The following is a 20,353-nucleotide window of genomic DNA, read 5'->3' on the forward strand; positions in this document are numbered from 1 at the left end:
ACATTCATTCCATTATAAATCTACATCTTCAGTTTACACAACTCATTTCGAGTACAGCAGGTAGGGGCACCTACCAAAATGGTGTCAGAGCACTATCCTGGAGATGACATATAAGATAATACATCTAATGAAGAAAAGGAATTAAAAAAATCAGGTTAGTAATTTGGAAGTGAAGATTGAAAAAATGAATTCAGAAATAAGAGAAGGAATAGGAGCCATGAAATTTGAGTTCCAAAGAAGTTTGGCAATGATGATGGAGAAGCTTGATCTGATGAAGGAAAAAATAGGTTGGACTGCGGAGGGAAAAGGTCCAGCAGCAGCATCTCCGGCAGTTAACTCGAACCCCCAAAATTTAAAGAAGACGCAATGAAGCCGATTGAAACCACTGTGGATTCTGAGACTCCATTAAAATCCACTATGGCAGAAGAAATTCCTTCAGAATTCATGAAGTCGGTGTAATAACAGTAGTGGAAGAGGAGATTAAAAAGGAGATCACAGGATCGATAGCCACCTAGACTAAAGCCACTTTCAATTCTGAAATTCCACCTGAATCTGAGGAAAATGAGCTAGTATAGACGGCCTGAACTACCGGGTGGTAGAACAGGAAAGATGGATATGCGTAGCCCTAGCCTAGACGGATTATTGGAGAAGTTATCAGCACCATTGTGGACGATTTCAAAGGACATTTTGGGAGGAAAAGGTGTCAATGTGAATAAGTCACTAATAGGGGTTGAAGTTATGCCTCAAGGTTTGGGCCAGATCAAGGTGCTAGCTGAAAAGGGTGAAGACATGCTTGAGTCCTTAAAAAGGGCTAAATCTGTTGTCGGCCAATATGGATATAAAAGTTATAGCCCATTATTTTTATTCCCATTCATTCCAGCATAAATATATTCGCCAATTATTTCAGCCAAATTTAAATCCCCACCCTCATGACAATTTTCCCCAGACAATTTACCCTACCTACCCAATACCCATTACCACTCAAACATCTACGATGGTTATAGTGAGGTGTCTGACAATTACATTGAAAAGGGGTCCGATCAATTACAATTTTATTCTAGATTGTCATGTTCAGAAATTGGAAAGCCTGTAAAAGGATACATCTGGTTATGAAATTTGTATGGATAAAATTCTAGGCGTAGGTGTTCGGCGCCAAAACTTTTTGAATGCATTTGGGTTGAAACATCCCATTTTGACATTTGCCTTGACAAGTATTCTTACCAAAGAACTTATTCACTTGTATGGAATTCCAAATTTTGAAGTTAAACGACACCTCCACCTTGCGGACAAGGTGAATTTTGAAGCGGTGGGTAATGACAAATGTCAAACTGACTCACATGGTTGCTGTCACATCTTTGTTAATCTAGAAGGTTCAATAGTTAGTTAGTATGATAAAAAATGTAATAATTCAAATAAGGACTGCTTATAAATGGAGAGATGGGGGTTAGGAATTATTCATTCACGTGTATGTGGAGTCAAGGGAGAGAGACCAGGCCTCTCGAATAGCCTGCGATTTGTTACTTTCATTCTGTTGAATTCCAATGTAACATTCATTCCACTATTCAATTAACCGTGATCTATACTTCATAAATCTACATCTTTAATTTAAATAACTCATTTACAGTACAGCAGGTAGGGGTACCTGCCAGAGTATCTTTCATAAAGTTTAGTTTTTTTAAAATCCCCCTTAACCAAATACATTATATCTCAGCTTCAATTTTGGCTACATAATTAGCTTTAGTGCTGGACAATGTAACCAATGATTGCAATTGAGATTTCCAATTATGCAATTTTTCCCAAGAGTAAAGAAATAAGCTGTAGTAGATTTTTTACTATTTTTATTACCAGCAAAGTCAGCATCTACGTAGCATTTTAGGGTTACGTTTTCAGATCTTTTCTCATATACAAGCCCTAGATTTAATGTACAAACAATATATCTAAGCAACCATTTTTATTCTAGCCCAATGAGGCTTACCAAGGTTAGACATAAATCTTCTTAAAAAACTAATTGTATAAGCAAGGTCAGGTCTAGTGATTCTCATTTAAAACATAACAGAGCCTATTGCATTTGCATAGGGTATGTTCTCCATTTTCTTTACCTTTTCTTCAGATTTAGAGGAATGAGATTTAGATTGGTTTATGTGGGCTACAACGGGTACATTATCAGTTTTGCTATCTATCATTCCAAACCTAGTTATAACTTTGTTTAGGTATGCTTCTTGTGTAATTAGTCTATTTTTCAAGTCCATTTCTCTTTATAACCATTCCTAGAATTTTTCTAGCACATCCTAAGTCTTTCATGTCAAATTCACATTTCAAAAGATTTTTTAATCTTATAATTTGAGACTTATCAGAACTAGCCAGAAGCATATCATCCACGTACAATAGTAAGTAAACTTCACCGCCACTTTTCAGGTTGTTATAGTACAAGCAAGCATCAAATTTACTTCTTTTGAACCCTATCTTTAATACATATGCATCAAACCTTTCATACCATTGTCAAGGGCTTTGTTTCAGCCCATACAATGATTTTTCCTGTTTGTATACATAATCAGTCTTGCCTTTAATCTCAAAACCTTGAAGTAGATTCATAAAGATATCCTCTTCCAATTCTCCACGTAAAAAGGTAGTTCTCACATCAAGTTGTTCAAGTTTCCAATTATATTGGGCAACTAATGCTATAATCAACCTAATTGTTTTTATTTGATTAGAGTGAGAATATCTCATTATAATCAGCACCTTCTTTCTGAGTATACCTCTTTGCCACTAGTCTTGCCTTAAACCTAACAGGATCAGTGGGGCTGTTACCCTTTTTAAGTTTATAAACCCATCTACACGTACTACCCTATGATCCTTAGGTTTTTTAACAAGCTTCCATGTTTTATTTTCATTCAGGGATTGCATCTCTTCTTTCATAGCCTTTATCTAATTTCCTTTATCTAATTTTCAGAATTTTTCCCATGAACTATGATGGGACACCGTCCAACTCAGTATACCATATGCAAGAAAAGGCTGAGGGCAGGAAAGGAAATTGCTAAAGGAGAAAATCAACGAACATGGGTGGGGTAACAAAAATGGTTGAAGTGGTTGTTACGGAACATATGATAAATACGGGAAGCAAGGAAAAAGATAGGAGGAAAAAGTTAGAAGAAGTATGTGGGAAAGCTTGGACCTCTCGAAAGTCCAATTATCTTTCCATCTTGTATTTCATTACTTTAATAGAGAAGTTACCTAGCTTAGATTAGCTTTCTGCCATTAATTTCATTGTATCTTTCACTATTATATCAATGCAGCAATATAAACCATAGTCTCATTGCGCTATTGAATCTTGTTCCATTCATAACTATTCTAATTCCTCATGTTCGATAGCCAATTGATACAGGAACTTATCATACTCCTATTATATACACTAATAGCCAAAGTGCTTTATTACTTAGTAAAAATCATGTCTATCATGAAAGATTGAAACATATTGAGGTGAAGTATCATTTTATAAGAGAAAAACTGTCTCAAGGTGAAGTTAAATTAGTTAAAATTCACATTGATAAAAATCCTTCTGATATGGGGACCAAAGTTTTGCCTGTAAGTAAATTAAAAATGTGTTTATCCTTGCTTCATATTAACACATGTTAATTTTCTTTTGCAGGTCGTAGGGCAATGATGATAGACAGCTGTTCCACGAGCACTTTTTGCAGCTAGAGAGCGAGTCTTATTGAGAATCAAGGTGAAGAATTGATAAGTGTATTTTATACACTTTTTCGGTACCTTAAATAGCGATATTTGATGGTTCTTTTGACAAATTATATCCTAAATTTTTGTATTTTATGTTTAATAGGTGAAATTTTATTAATGAAGCAAAAAAAGCGCGAAAAATGACAAAGTCCAAAGTGCAAGGACTAAATTGGCCATGGGATGCAAAATTAAGAGATCAAATTTTATACTTCGAAAAGTGAAGGACTCGAATTGAACCAAAGAATACATGGGTTACAAGAATAAAAAGGCTCAAGAACTAAAATTTATTATATTGAAAGATTGAGGACTTGGGGGGTAATATTGCATTAATGACTTGAATTGGAATCCTTGTTTTAGTCAACTATTGTGGCTGTAGGGTTGGCATATATAGGTACATGCAGGAGATATAGATGGCAATCAATTTTATATGTTTTCCACACAATTGATGCTACCATATCCATTATTTATTTTGTTTTTAAGTTATAGGATAGTTTAGTTTATTTAGGAGTCATCACCCATATCCCTTCTGTCCGTAATGCCCTCGAATTTATTGTTGGTTATTTTGATTGTTTGAGTTAAGTAACCCTTGTTCCATTTATTTAATTTGTGAAATTTGATATTTCAGGAACATGATGTCGTGTGACACTCAAACCAACATAGACCCCAAGGAAAGCACGATGAAGAAGATTATCCAGCCGTCACAGACAGTGTCTCATACATTCAACAGAAAAATTTGGGTAGTACCTTTTTTTTTTCCTCTATCCCTTTATATGCTTATTTATGCTATATAACATTGATGAAAATGTCAATTTTAAGTTTGCGGGGGGTGAAGTAACTTTTAGTTTTGGTTTTTCGTTTGCTTTTATGTTTTGATGTGTTTGTTTAAACTTTAAAAAAAAAATTGAAAAATTTATAAAATCTCAAAAAAAAAAAAAATCTCTTTTATTTGGTTGTGTTCTTATGTGGATAAACAGTGATGATTTAATTTGAGATTTGGTGTTGATTTATGAGCTGTAAATAGGATGCATGCTAGACTAATTGAAACTCACCTTGCAAAATTTGATATTATAAGTGCACTAGAATTGAGTATGACATTGTGATTAAATGAGTTGTTTCTTGCTTTTGATAGGATGATCTATTTGGACATAGATATTTTACCTAAACCATATTTAATTATCTATCCTTAGACCAAATTTAGCACGGTTTAGGGGTGATTTTACAGGTTTAGTAAGATGCGGATGTGAATGTGGATTCCATGTGTGAAAACTTATGTGTGAATTGTCTTAAACTAACAAGATAAAACTCTGCAAAAGTCTTAATTTTGAGGTCAGTTTGCTTAAATAAGTGTGTCATAAGGGACACTGCATTAATCAAGGCATATACATTTAAAATTTTAAACTTCTCTCTGAAACTTTTATGACTCAAGTAATTAAGTCTTCAAGGGTATCTTAAAATCTGGTGCACCAAAATCGTCTGACTTGAAAGTCATCGATCTAAAACTCGCTACAAGTGTTATTTAGAAAGCTTAATGGAAACGAAGTAGCACTTAAAAAAATTCTCTTCAAAGCCTTTTTTACTTGGGTCGGTAAGCCTGTAAAGGTGTTTAAAACCTAGTGCCCTAAAATCATCTGGTTTGGACGTCATCGACATAAAACTTGCTATAGGGGTCATCTAGAAAGTTTAATGGAGATAATGAAAAAAATTAAAAATAAAAATAAAATAACTTATGAAAAACTAGAAAAAAAAAAAGCAAGTGCACGAAAAGAGTAAAGACATTAAATACCTTGGTTAAGTCCCCCAACACTTATTTAAGGGAATTTGACATTCAATGAAGGATAGTTGCCTTATTGAGTTTTGGAGATCGAAGCAATCAAATAATTGGAGAACCCATATTCATTGAAGTATTGACTTACAACTAGTGAAGTCCACCTAAGCTAGAGAGGTGAGGATAGTAATGAATAAGTTACATTAGATCACACGTTGGAAAAAGAATGAAAAAGAATAAGTTTGAGGGTGTGTGAATCTTACGAGTGATGATAGGACACATATGACCATTAAGGGTCGAGAATTGGAACAACTTGTGGATTCATTAATATCTACTTAATTCTTCACACACACACACACACACACACACGTCGATTTTGCATTGGAAGAGTAAATATTAATTTAACGTCTACTTAATTCTTCAACACTCTTGAATCCTGAGATGAAAAGCTAGATTGTCCAACGAAATATTTTTGTATGATTGTGTGTTTGTTGTTATTCATGGTATAGTCTTGTTTGAGGACAAACAAATATTTAAGTTTGGGGGTATTTGATAAGTGTATTTTATACACTTATTCAATATTATAAATAGCGATATTTGATGGTTCTTTTGAAAAATTATATCCTAATTTTTCGTATTTTATGTTTAATAGATAAAATTTTATGAATGAAAAGGAATTGAAGGAATGAAGCAAAAAATGGACGAAAAATGACAAAGTCCAAAGTACGAGGACTAAATTGACCATTGGATGCAAAATTAAGAGATCAAATTTTATACTTTGGAAAATGAAAGACTTGAATTGAACCAAAGAATACATGGGTTGCAAGAATAAAATGGCTCAAGGATTGAAATTTATTAAATTGAAACATTGAGGACTTGAGGAGCAATATTGCATTAATGGCTTGAATTGGAATCCTTGTTTTAGTCAACTATTGTGGTTGTAGGGTTGGCATATATAAGTACACGCAGGAGAAAAAGATGGCAGCCAATATTTTCCATACAATTGATGCTACCATATTATATAGACACGCACGAAAATTGTAGGGAAACAATTACTATATTTTGTACACACGTTGGAGGCTAGGAGAGAGGGGGAAAACACGTATTTGCGGCTGAAATTGGAGAAAAAACGGGAATCAAACATTGCGGCTCCAATTGATTTACGCAGAAGCCGAGAGCTGCAGAAAAAAGGGCAAAAGCACACGGAGAGGAAAAAGACGGTATAATCAATATGAAAATTTAATTGCGTTACGTCAATTTTCGGTGATGTTTTTCATAATTTCTTGTTTTTCTCTCATTAATATGTGTAGCTCAATTTTATTTTCGGGCGAACAATATAATCTATTTGGAACCTTTATTTCTTTTATTTGAGACTCTTTGTTCTTTTATATTTTATGGCTAGATTTTAATCATGTTTTCCATACTTTGAATTTTCTGGCCTTATTCAATAATTATAAACCACATTTTGCACCTATTTGGTAACAATTGTTTACCCAAAAATCAATTTTTTGACTATTATTTCAATAATTCAACGGTCATTTTTTACTTTTTCAGTCACCAATGGGACCCACTTTTATCTCTAATGGTGAAAAAATCAATTCTTATAATTACTATCGAGCAGACCCTTAATCATTACATCATACCATATCATTTTTATATCGAGAAAGTTTGACACGTGGACCCAGTTTTATTTAGCTAAAAATAAAAAATTTAAAATAACCTTTTATAAAAGTTAACAAAATGTGTGGTTGAAAATTTGATAAAAATTGTGATTTATATAAAATGTACTATTAAAATTAATTATTGGTTTTGATTTAAATTTTTATCAACTTTCTTAGATAAATCAAATAGCATAAGCCTGGTTAAATCTTCATTATATCTTGTTAGATTTACTAGTTCTTTTTCTTTTTTTTAAAAGAAAGTTTGAGGTGGTATCGGATTAGATGAGTGATAAATCTTATTTAATTGTTATTTAAACATTGTTTTAATTATCATTTCTTTTAAGAAAGTTTGACACGTGACAATTAATTATATATTTTACTATTCTACTTATTTGTTTTTATTTTTTTTTCAAGAAAGTTTTTGCGTCCGCTTTCTTTTCACACATGAAAGAACCATGACACGCAAAAGAACCCTCACAACCCATATTAACCATACCAACCCAAAACAAAAATTTAACATCTAATAGATTAAGGCCTGTTTGGGCCCTATTTTTTCATCCAAAAAATTAATTTTTTGACCTTTATTTCACTATTTCAGCCGTCATATTTGACTTCTTCTCTCACAGGTGGACCCTACTTTTCTCCTAACGGTCAAAAAATCAATTCTCAAAATCACTCCCAAACAGGTTCTTAGTATGACTCATTTTAAAACTAAGAAACAAGATTTATTATTTTAAAAATCAGATATTAATTAAATTTTATTTGTCAAATGATTAATTAAAAATATATTTTATTAATTAAATATATTATGACCACAATTATGTGTTTATACGTTAAACTTATTTTTTCAATTACTCACATTATTTTTCGATTATAAATAAAAAAATTTATAAGTCACTTTACATGTTAGTCACAAATCACAAATTTTATAGGTCACACTTATTTTAATGTCAAAAATTACAAATTTTATAGGTAGCAACTTATTTCACCTCATAAATTATCAAATTAATCCATCACAGTTTGCCAAATTCTAAGTTCCAATCACGCATTCTTCTAGATTACATATTATTTACTACTCACAAATTAACAATTTATTAATCACAACGCTCAAAATGATTGGTCACAAACACTCTTCCCTTCCTCACATCCCTACCCCACCGTCATAGGCACCACTTCCTAGACCGCCACCACCTCGCCAACATCACCCACAGCATTGCCACACCACCACCACACAATGCACAATCACTCCCATAGCACATGCCATCATCGCGCAACGCACCCACAACACACCACCACTGCACCAAAAATAACAAATAAAATTCACTCTAAAATACCAACTATATCGACTAACCAAGGAGGACGAAGAAACCACCCCAAAACCACGGCTAGCGTTGTTGTCGTTGCTTCGTATACAGACGTGATCAAGTACCACTGTGCACGAACTACAATGGAACTAGGAGCTTGCAAATCCTGTCGTCTGGAGCAAGAGCACCACTACACACCGTGAAGATCGTCAGAGAATGGGTGGGTTAAGTTGCGTCGGGAAGTTAAAGGGTGGAGAGAGATTTGTGAGAATATATTAGGGTTTGTGGGGTGGAGGTGGTTTTAAGGTTTAAAATTGGGTGAGGGCGAGTGTTTGAGTGGAGGGTTTGTAGATTTATTTAATTTTATACTAATATTAAAAATTATATTATCATCTGATTTTTATATTAGAAAATTTTAAATCTGAATTTTGAAAAGTCTTATTGAGTGTAATTTCCACCTCATATTAACATAACAGCCCAAAAACTCCATATGTTGGGGTTGGGGGAAAGCCTCATACTGGGAAGAGCGCATTTATGTTCGATGTCCGACTCATATTCGACATGTTGTCAACACGTTGGCTGGCGTGTAATTTTGTAGTGCCCTTTCTCAATGTAATTACTATTTCCGGGCTCGATGTACACAGTAAACACAGGGAAGCAGGGGTTTTAGTGTGCGTTGTGGCGAGTTTCAACAGTATCAAACTCCGGTAAACAGTAAACTTAACCGGTCAGGCAACATTAGTAAAAAGGATGATAGAAATTTTAGACGAGAAGTTTCAATATTTTGTCACATACTTCAGATTTTTGTCAACTCTCGTATCAGTTGCTGCTTAGGAGCCTCCGCAAAAATGAGTCCAACGGCTCGTCCACTGCATTTCAAGGCTTAAATCTAGTGCAGGCTCACACAACAGAATCCATTACACACATTCATAACAATAGCACATAAGGAGAGATGTATCTTCCAAAGAGCAATTTGATTATAATTTCAGATGATCGATTCGGAGTCAGAATCCCAGCGACCTTAGGCCGAAATCAATTTATTTATGACCTTGTAAAACCTGTGTTGATTTATAGAACTACAACATATCATTGAGAACGAGATGAACTTCGGAAGAATAACCTATAAGTGCCAAACCCGATTTACATTATACAAAAAAGACATCTTTCTTACAAAATTGACATGTTCGGTACCAAAACTGAACAGGACTCAACTGTACAACATACAACAGACAAGATTGAACTTTTCTTTTTGTCCAGTCCAGCCCAACCCAACCCACCCCACCCCACCCCACCCCACGACACACATGCCGTATGTTTTACCTGCAAAAATAGATTAAGCAAATTTCGCAACTGAGAATCTCATGTACTAAAAGAAGCAACAAAGAAATGTTAAGTGAAAATTTACGTACCACCAAAAGATACCTTCCATCTTCAGCCTTCGCTAACTACTTCCTAGAATTACATTAATGACTTTCCGGCAACCTACAGCAACACAATAGGCAAGCATTATAATAAGAAAAATCAATATTCAGCATAGATTATCTCGTTTCATGCTACTTCCCGAGTGCATGCTGTCACAAGAAATAACTAGAGCAGATATTTTAAAATCTAGTTATGTAACTACAATAAATAAATGGGAAAATTGCAACCGAGGTACCAAACCTTTCGCTTATTAGTAAACTTTGTCCAAACCTTTCATTTGTGCAACCCATGGTACCAAACCTTTCAAAAATTCTCATTTGAAGTCCAACTTAACGGAAACTATTAGGTCATCTGTTAGTTGACCAAAAGTCAACGATTTAACCAAATTTTGACTAATTTTAAAAGGTTAAAATGGTAAATTTATATTTTCTATAATAAAACAATTAAAATAAAAAATTCACTTCATCTTCTCCACTCACCCCACACATACCCACCCCACCCGAACCCTAAAAGAAAAAGCCAAAACCCACCCACTTCCCAAACACCGCCACCATCCATCTGGTTACAGAAGCTCTCGAAAAGGGGGAAAAAATAGAAAAAACACCATTGAAAATTCTTACAGTCTAGAAACTCTCCGATTCTAAACCCATTTTCACTACCTTCTAGCTGAATTGCCCAAACCTTTAACTGGTTTTGGAATCAAGAGTCAATATTCTCTGATTTTAGGTCCATTTTCGCCACATTCTCCAATTGAATCACCAACATCTCATGTTGATTTCGAAATCAAAACTCAAAATCTCACGCTGATTTCAGTTAGATGCACCCACAATAATTTTTATCCCAATCGAACCTTCACGTCACCATCACCATCTAACTGCCACCTTCGCCATCACCTTTCCTCATCATCAACACCTTCATTCAATATTACTACGACTTACACCACAACAATGGCAAAATCTCAAAAACAAATCTGATTTCAAAATTAGTTTCGAAATTCAAATCTAAAACACAAATATGACAACTTGTAACTGAGAAAAAAAAAAGCAGAGTAAATCATAGAAAGAAATTGAAAATAAAGTTCTCTAATCACAATTTAGGGTGTTTGATTTGGAGGAGTCATTGAGAGCTTCAGCCATGGTATTGGTAAAGGGAAGACGATGGTGGCAGTTGGCCTAGGTGGTGACATTGGTCGGCGGCCCGGATGGTGGTGGCAATCAGCAACCTGGGTGCGATGGCGATGATTTTAAGCCAAAGAAGAAATGGTTTGGGTGGGTAGGCGGATTGTTTGTTTTTATCCTTTATTATTATTTATTATTGAATTTTTTAATTTATATAAAAAACATAAATTTACCCTCTTAACACATTAGTCAACATTTCGTCAGACCATGGACTTATGGTCAACTAACAATCAAATTAACGAAAATCGTCTATTTGGACTTCAAGTGAGAATTTTTGAAAGGTTTGGTACTATGGGTGGCACAAATGAAAAGTTTGGACAAAGTCTGCTAATAAGCAAAAGGTTTGGTACCTTGGCTCCAATTTTCCCTAAATAAAACTGTTTTGTCTTTCTTTCCGTTCATCAATATTCTTCACATTTCTTGACCCTCCTAAGGTCATGTTTGGCAGAAAGGGTTGGCTAGCATTCGATCGTATTAATTAAAGAAAAAAAAAATGAAGTTAATCATATTGTCCAGCCATGTCGAGTTGTGTGTCCCTAAGCATGCACTATGAATATCACAGTTTCATATGTCTCATTAGAATTATTATTTCATTTCAGAAGATTGATATTCATAAAACAAACAACGAAAGAAAAGGGATATGCAAATAGATAAATGAACATTAGAACAATATACCGCCATGGAAATTCACTCGTATCAATCCCAGCTTGGTGAAGCTCGTCGACATACTGCAGTGCTTCTCGGCATTCCTCCCGATCATCAAAGAACTCCTTCTTGTCACCTTCTATTTGATATGTTTCATGGCCTTTACCAGCAACCACCTGAGGCAACCATTAAAGTAAATGACAGAGGCTTGCAGTGACAAGATTTTTATCATATAATTATCACGACTTTCTAAAATGTTTGAATAAATATGAGAAAAACATTATGGTCAATGGGAACTTACAACCATATATGAGAAAAACATTATGGTCAATGGGAACTTACAACCATATCGCCTTCCTCACCCATAGCAACAGCACATCGTACAGCAACTCGTCTTATATCATGCAGAAAAAGCCTATGCCCATTAGAGAGAGGTGGATAGTAATCATTCTCTCCATGTTTCAAATAATCCTGCATTGTCCATCCTACACCGGCTAACATATCATCCAATATGTCCACTAGTGAAAATGAAACGACTGGGGATCAGTAATATACTTTGTCAGCATTCAAAGGAGAAAACACTAATTTCAGTTTTTAAACATGCACAAGAAACACATCCTTGTACTTGCAGTAGAGACAAGAAGAGGGCAAGGAGAAAGACAATAAATATATGATATCTTTATACCGAAAAAAATAAAAATAAATAAATAAATAAATAACAACCAAAAAACTTGAGGTTATTGAACTGCCTCCTTGTGAATAAAATAGTCCACATTTATTTTTAAATTTTTGGTGAGATAGAATGCAGTACCAGTCCAATACAAGTAATGTTGTCAAGTGATTTCTATTTTTCTTAAATTTTCGGATAAGTGTGTGGTACATATCTAGAATAATATTTATGGTGCCATCATTTATCAGATTATAAAAGATATCAAACAAAATCAAACCTTAGTTGAGAATGTCTACAGCTTTAACAGAAATATGTTACTGGATTCAGTAACATCAGCAGAACATATCTTAAAATACTTACAAGGATCTTCATTTTTTGGGTTGTCTGATGTCAAGATTGTGATGTCACTTTTATCAGTTGCGATTTTTGTCATCATGGGCCTCTTCCCTCTGTCACTCTCTCCAGCACAACCAAAAACTTCAGAAGGCACATAAGAATCAAGTCAGAGACGCCATAGTTATTTCTCCACAAAACCTTAAGCTAATATATGAGAATTAGCAACCACAATGGTCCTAAGTTTGTGTTAGTCTAATGTCACGCTCAGAATAGAAATATTCCAAATAGCGAGAAAGGAATCCAAAAATACAGCCAGAAGGAAAACAGCTTTAGATAAACAATCTATTTTGCAAAAACTTCCAAGTGTGCAGCAATCTGGAAATGTAAATTCAAAAATTTATCTTATGCATGCAAATCTCAAGTTCGCAATTTCAGCAGCCACTATCCTCTGCCAGTGATGCAGTATATTTTCAAAATCTTTAAAAGTTCCCTTCCGCAAAAGATTTTGTATTCAATTCAACCTGATGATAAAAAATCTAGATAAGCCTCAGATCATTTGCAGAGATGGGCATTTTTCCCTGAACTGGATAGAACTGACCAGTTCAGCTCCGGTTCCTCTAAGGAACAAATTGGTTTTGGGACATTTCACGGACAACCGGCTGATTTTGGTTCGGTTCTCGGTGCTGGTTTCTTTTTTTTTCGAGTTTTTTGGTAAAATATAACGCCCTCGTTCTCTCATTGGGCACATTTTCAGTTTCATTCTCTGCTTCGATTTCTTTGATTCTTTCCATTCCTCTTCTTTGATTCTTCTTTCTCAAGCCAAATTGGAATATTGTATGGGTAATTCAAATCTACACCTAAATAATTATATAAATAATATAAAATTTTATACTCTATTTTTGTCTGTTTTCAATTTCACAAGTGATTCCATATTTTATTTTCATAATTTCTTCAATATAAAGAATCGGACATGAATGGACAAGACTAAACAGGAACCGTTTGGTTCGTTTCCGGTTTGATTTCTAGCTAGATATGGAACCAATGGTTCCATTTTTAAGATTCTCATTGGTACTTAGTTTGATTCGGTCCCAACGAAATCGAACTGAGCTATTAGAATTGTGATAAAGAAATCGAAATTTTATATCGCAATATTAATGGTTATGTTCTATAATATTTAATATTTATTTAAAATTCTATATTCTATCCTTTTCTATATTCTATAGACACTATAGTGTAGACCGCGACCAATTCTTCTCATTTGCATGATTTTATATATTGTAAATATTCATGTTGATAGTAATTCAATTTTCTTATCAGTGTTTTCCATGCTAAATTAGATGTTGCAGGGAATATTGCATATCTAGTCGCATCATTGATCTGTATAAAAGATCGTGTGAACCATTTTCAGCTCTATTTCCACGAAGGTTACCTGAAAATTGCTCGACAAATATTGATCATGTTTAAAAAAAAAAAAAAATGGAATAGCTTGTAGTCCCATTTTGTGGTGTTCATATCTCAAGTTTATGGTCCAAGCAACCACCTGTTCGAGGTACCCTTCTTCCAGATCTAACATGTAAATCACTTTTGGGCAACCTACCAACAGATCCATTCTAGGAACATCGGCGTTAGATGAAGATTGAGATAATGAAAAATCATTTCACCTAATTAGGCAGTTCACATGAAGAGAGCAAAAATAGTTTATCCCTGGGTCAAGATTGATCAAATATAAGAACCACTATAGGATTGACGTCAACATAAAACGGAAGAGTAATTAATGGCACAAATGACTGAGTCAGATAGATGCAGTAAATCCTGTAAAGTGCAGACTGGTTATCTTGCAATATAGCATGAAAAGTAATGTGCACTTCCTATCCCACATCGTTTCTTTCTTTCTTCTGCCCTGTTAAGACAGTCCCAGAGGTAAGGCATAATATTCCCTACTTCATTAGTGTTTTCATATTCTTTAGTTCACGAGTAGGATCCAATATCTAGCCTCCAACAACAACTTTTTCTATTATTCGACTAAACTAGTATGGTTAATATCCAACTCCACCCCTATAAAATGTGGCTTTCGCTTCCAAAAGAAAGGATACTGTATAACCACCTTTTAGCAAACACCTGTTAGACTTAATTATATTATTATAAATGCCCATAAGCACTTTCACTGATGAATATGCTTTATCGATTTTTAAACTTTAATATAACAATTCATCACTGCTATTTCAGTACTCGTTACTTCCTTATCTGCCAAGGTCACAAAGATTAGAGCAATATCATAGAAGTAAGTATATCTAACATTGCAAAACTTTTATAGGGAATAGTAGGTTACAAGAAATGGAGACTTAATAGTTGAGTTGACAGATAGACAGCAAACAGCATATAATTCTCTTTCCAAAAGTAAGGACACTATTAGTATATTAACTATCCAGAGGCACGAGATTAGCTAATAGCAAGTGTGAATAATGTGGATAAAATGCTTTTTTAAAATCTGTAAAAATTATATATAGTTCAATTTGGAAATATTAACTTTTGACACAGCAACAAAAATAAAGAAAAGAACAGAAAGCAACCATGTCCATAAGACCTTTTAGAAGTAGAATATGGACTGATAAAAGGAAAGGGCACAGCTTATAAAACACATACCAGTGATGACCCTCCTTGGGCCAAGTTCCCTCACATAATCAAGAAGTCTGGACAATGCGTCAGGCGTATGAGCATAGTCCACGATTACTCCAAAAGCCTGTTCCTCATCTATCAGTTCACACCTACCTGGCACTGCATCAACCTCTTCAATTCCTCTGACAATGTCCTCCAAAGGGGCCCCGACTGCAATTCCAACGGCTACAGCTGCCAAAATGTTGTAAATATTGTGCCTCCCAAGTAAGCCCGATGAAATTTCCAATATACCTTGAGGTGTATTGACCAAAACCTGAGTCTCGAATAGAGATAGTTCGAACTTCAAAGGATGAACATCAGCCTTCTTGTTCTCCATTGCAAAGGTAACAACAGGTACATCAGGACTCCCTTGTGCAATAAAAAAAGCTGCATTGACGTCATCGATATTAACAACTTTGCGATGGCGTTCTGGATCCACCATCTTCGAAAAAAGTTTGGCCTTGGCATCCCTATACTCCTCCTCAGTCCCGTGAAAATCTAAATGATCCCTAGTCAAATTTGAGAAAACTGCAATATCAAAATCAACCTCATCACACCTTCCTAATGCCAATCCATGAGAAGAAGCCTCCATAACCAATGCCTCTGTGCCATTATGCACCATCTTTGCCATCAACTTCTGAATTAAAACAGAATCTGGGGTCGTGTTAGGTGACTCCAACTTGTTATCCCCATGAATGTAATATGCCACAGTACTCAACATCCCAGTTCTCAACCCCATCGCCTCATACATACTCTTGATCAAATATGAGGTAGTTGTCTTCCCATTTGTCCCCGATATACCGATCACTGACATACTATTGGAGGGATATCTATAAAACGAAGCTGCCAATGCTGCAAGCACTGCATTAGTATCCTCTACAATAACTAAAGCCTTGCACCCTAACGTCTCCTCTATATCAACCTCCTTACTAGCAACAACTGCAACAGCCCCTCTCTTATCTGCCTCAGATAAAAACAGATGTCCATCAGTTTTCATTCCAACACAACACACAAACAAATCACCACTCTCAACAACTCGTGAATCATGCGAAATTCCGCTTATTTCAACCTCTAAATTTCCATATACTGCTATGGGGACTACTTTACTCTCGTCTAAAAGCTCTACTAAGCTCATTTTAAACTTGGGTTCCACAATTCTAGCCTTGGTTTTACCAAATTCATCAAAATCAATGTCAAAAGAAGATAACTTGCTTGAAAATTCACCATCACTAGCCTCTAAATCAGACCTTTCGAAGCTTTCATCGATTTCACTCTCGTTTTCATCATCAGAAATCTCAGTCAACCCTTGAAGCTCTTTTATTTCGTCCAAATCAACCACTTCTTCAGGCTCTAATTCCTCAATTTTTTCAAGCTCCGCCTTGGGCTTCCCATTAGGACCCTGCTTAATCAGCCCCTTCTTGATAAACTCTTGACGTTTTAAAGCAATGGCTTTGTCTATTTCACCAAAAAGATCGTCCCCAGAATCGTCATTGTTAAGAGCATTAGGATTATCCTCAGTTTCTTCGAGAGCTTTGAGGAAAACGGGCTGGTTTTTCTTGAAATCTTCTTCTTGAATCTTGCGGGCCCGGGACGCTTGGCGATGAATTTGCTGGAACTTGTTGACACCGTGCATGGAATCCTCCGGAGCTTCAGGAGGATCGTCATCTGATGGGGTTGGATAAAATTTTCCGTCCGGTCCGATGGCAGAGACACTGGTGGTGGTGGTGGTGAGAAGTGGGGGTCTGAAGCAAAGGTAGTGGTGCTGTAGAAATGGGAGTGAGGCGGCGAGTTTGAGTTTGTGAGAGAGAGAAACTGGCGGAGGAAGTGGTAGTGAGAGAACAGATAAAAGCATAATTTACTGTTAGTGTATAGAGAGAGAGAGAGAGTGTGTGTGTGTGCGTGTGTGTGGGGGCGGGGGGGGTTTTAGAGTTGCAGAGGAAAAGGATAGCGAGGTTTAGGAAATGATAGTGCAAGATTGGAAGTAGATAAAGACGACGACGTACGCCGGAAATGTAAAACGTTGTCGTTTCAGTTGACAAGTCGTTATTGTTTCCCTACTATATAAAAAAAGAGGATGTGGGAGTACTGTAGAAAGCAACAGTGTCTTGATCCATTTTTATTGTAGTAATTTTTTTTTTTTTTTCAATTTGGGGGCCAGAAACGACGTCGTTTGCTTGATATATATTTTACTTTATTGTATCCCTACTTCCAAATTTACTGCAACACGCAATTTTCATTTCTCCCCCACTCCGATATAGATATATATAGTAGGGATATAAGAAAAATATCACTTTTATATTTAAAAAAAAAAAAGAGAGATAGAGATAATATGCGAAGAATTTTTTTAAAGCGTATTACTTGGTAATCAAAAAAATTTGAAGAGAAAAGAATTAAAGAAAATTATAAATTGAAAAAAAAATTATAACTAAAACTACACAGCCAAAAAAAAAGTAATCTCTCCGTGCACGGAGCAAACGCCTCCGTGCACGGAAACATTGGAAGTAGATAAAGACGACGACGTACCCCGGAAATGTAAAACGTTGTCGTTTCAGTTGACAAGTCGTTATTGTTTCCCTACTATATAAAAAAAGAGGATGTGGGGGTACGGTTGTTTCCCTACTATATAAAAAAAGAGGATGTGGGGGTACGGTAGAAAGCAACAGTGTCTTGATCCATCTTTATTGTAGTAATTTTTTTTTTTCAATTTGGGGGCCAGAAACGACGTCGTTTGCTTGATATATATTTTACTTTATTGTATCCCTACTTCCAAATTTACTGCAACACGCAATTTTCATTTCTCCCCCACTCCGATATAGATATATATAGTAGGGATATAAGAAAAATATCACTTTTATATTTTTAAAAAAAGATATAGAGATAATATGCGATAGAATTTTTTTTTACAACGTATTACTTGTAAGTAAAAAATTTGAAGAGAAAAGAATTAAAGAGAAATTTAAATTGAAAAAAAAAGTTATAACGTAAAACTACACAGTAAAAAAAAAAAGAAAAAAAAGAAGTAATCTCTCCGTGCGTCGCAGATTTGTGGCAAGCTCCCAATCGTGATGTAAAGAATCATGGATTTGAACACTTCGCACACCTCTTGGTAGGTGATATCTAGAGAACTATCCTGGTATATCCTGGAAAATCATGAATGAATAAATTATTATCTTTGAATCAAATTTATGTGAAAGAGATGAATGTAGAATGAGATATTAAAGATGACACTTACAATTTCCCGATGGCTGTTGTGATGAGGTGTTAGTGTTATTTCAAATGCAGGGTTATCTGTATGTGAAGCGTTGTATTCTTCGGGAACATCAGAGTCATATGTGACCTCTAATCCAGAATGGTCAAATATGGTCATATTGAATGTGGAGTTTCCATTATATTCAAATATCAAAACATAAGCATCATGTAAGTTATGATGGTCAAAAAATTGTTCTCATCTATCGGCAAAATATATTCTTCCATTATCTCTTTCCAATTGTATTGTGACATTTATAACATCATATGCAATTACTCGTACTGTGTCACCAAGTTGGTGTCTCCAATCACCAAGTTGGTATCTCCAATCGTTGACAAAGGATCTGGGAAGCATCTATACATATACATTAAAAAGTATAAAAGAGATATTAAGAATGTATCTATTCAAATGTGAGAGGAGAAACTGTTGTGTGACTAACCAGACGAGTATTATGGTTTTGTAGAGGAGTAATGATTCTGAAGAAACGATGTGGCACCTCCATTCTGTCTCAATATGGCACGATGAAAATTTTATTAGAATAACTCTATTATTTACGTTGTGCAGGCCTAATATAGATTTTAAGGTAGATATTGGAGTATAGACGACTTAGGAAGTTTGTTAATGGAAGTTCCATGTCTGTAAGATAAACTTTGTATGTGATGTAAAAATATATATATATTCTATATGCAATATCGTGAAATTTGGTGAGAAATTCATGATTTGTTTTCGATTTTTAATAGAAGAATTGAAGATTGACATTTAGTCCATCTTAAATAACAAGATGTAAGTTAAAATTGTAAAATTTAGTGTTGAAAAAATAGCTATTGTAATCAGGAAAGAGTGGATAGACACCTGATTTTATTTTTGTTGAGCACCTACAACCAAATATGTAAATATTTTATGTGAGGAGTAATTTAAGGTAAATTTTGAAAATATGAGAAGTTATTTAAATTAGAGGATATGTACTTCCTATGTTTTTTCCTTTTCTCCAGATTTGACAAGAGATTCATGGGTTGTAGAAATGGATAATATGTTACTAAAAAAGCTTGATCTTACTCTTTCCAAAAATAAAAATGAGGAGAAAGAAATTATTGAAGTATCACGTGAGTGACTATTTTATCTTAATATGTTTCACACATTATTTGATTACAATCAAAAGGTTACGATTGAAAATATAATTAATATGTAATATGTGTATATTTATGAGGAAATACACGAAAATGGACTTTGGACTGTAGCAAATTTTGACATTGGCCTTTGACCTATTAAATGAATTAAAAAAAAAAGAAATTAAGTTTAAAAAAAACTTTACACTAAAAGGGCGAATTTACCCTTCAAGCTGTGACTGTTTGAACATTAATTTTCTAACCTACCGATCAAAAAAGAAAATTGACGCACAGTCGCCTGAAAATTGTCCGATCAACCACCGGCCAACCACACCAATATCGTAGTGAGCTAAATCGACGACCATGCATCTACATCGACGACCACGCATCTACACCGGAAAGAATACCGGTTAGTTTTCTCGCACAGTCATGTTTTAGTTGAAAATTTATTGAATAATATTAGATTTATTAGGTTTAATTAGATTAATATTCGGTTTAATTAGATCATGAGCATGAGTAGTGTTAGATTGTGGGCATGCTGGGATGAAAAATGTGATTTTTTGTAATTTTTGGACCTGTGGTGTCGGTAACGACGATTTCCGGCCAGAATCGCGAAAGACGGTGCTGTTAAC

At 34.8% G+C, this 20,353-nt stretch overlaps 1 protein-coding gene across 5 annotated transcripts; it reads right to left on the reverse strand.

Moving 5' to 3' along the window:
• Positions 1 to 9,466: 9,466 nt before the first annotated feature.
• Positions 9,467 to 17,315, reverse strand: LOC111392692 (UDP-N-acetylmuramoyl-L-alanyl-D-glutamate--2,6-diaminopimelate ligase MurE homolog, chloroplastic). 5 transcript variants are annotated; one of them, XM_023018083.1, is made up of 6 exons: positions 15,357 to 17,313; positions 12,738 to 12,854; positions 12,050 to 12,243; positions 11,738 to 11,883; positions 9,885 to 9,944; positions 9,741 to 9,782 (listed from the first exon to the last, which is right to left on the reverse strand). In XM_023018083.1, the coding sequence occupies exons 1-5, from the start codon at positions 17,218 to 17,220 to the stop codon at positions 9,926 to 9,928; spliced, it is 2,340 nt and encodes a 779-aa protein (XP_022873851.1). In that variant the 5' UTR covers positions 17,221 to 17,313; the 3' UTR covers positions 9,741 to 9,782; positions 9,885 to 9,925. The 5 variants fall into 5 exon arrangements, with proteins under 5 accessions (XP_022873850.1, XP_022873851.1, XP_022873849.1 ...); XM_023018081.1 differs by having other exon boundaries at positions 9,872 to 9,944; XM_023018084.1 differs by having other exon boundaries at positions 9,872 to 9,944; positions 12,050 to 12,225; positions 15,357 to 17,312.
• Positions 17,316 to 20,353: the final 3,038 nt, after the last annotated feature.

The sequence above is a fragment of the Olea europaea genome, unplaced genomic scaffold, assembly GCF_002742605.1.
Source record: "Olea europaea var. sylvestris unplaced genomic scaffold, O_europaea_v1 scaffold963, whole genome shotgun sequence".
NCBI lineage: Eukaryota > Viridiplantae > Streptophyta > Magnoliopsida > Lamiales > Oleaceae > Olea > Olea europaea.

Bases quoted from the DNA above. Each gene is read 5' to 3' on its own strand.
- LOC111392692 (XM_023018082.1), bottom strand. From the start codon at position 17,220: ATGCTTTTATCTGTTCTCTCACTACCACTTCCTCCGCCAGTTTCTCTC. The intron at 12,855-15,356 runs GTATGTGTTTTA...TGCCTTCTGAAG, and splicing joins CCCAAGGAGGGTCATCACTG to TTTTTGGTTGTGCTGGAGAG. The intron at 12,244-12,737 runs GTAAGTATTTTA...ACTGATCCCCAG, and splicing joins CCCAAAAAATGAAGATCCTT to TCGTTTCATTTTCACTAGTG.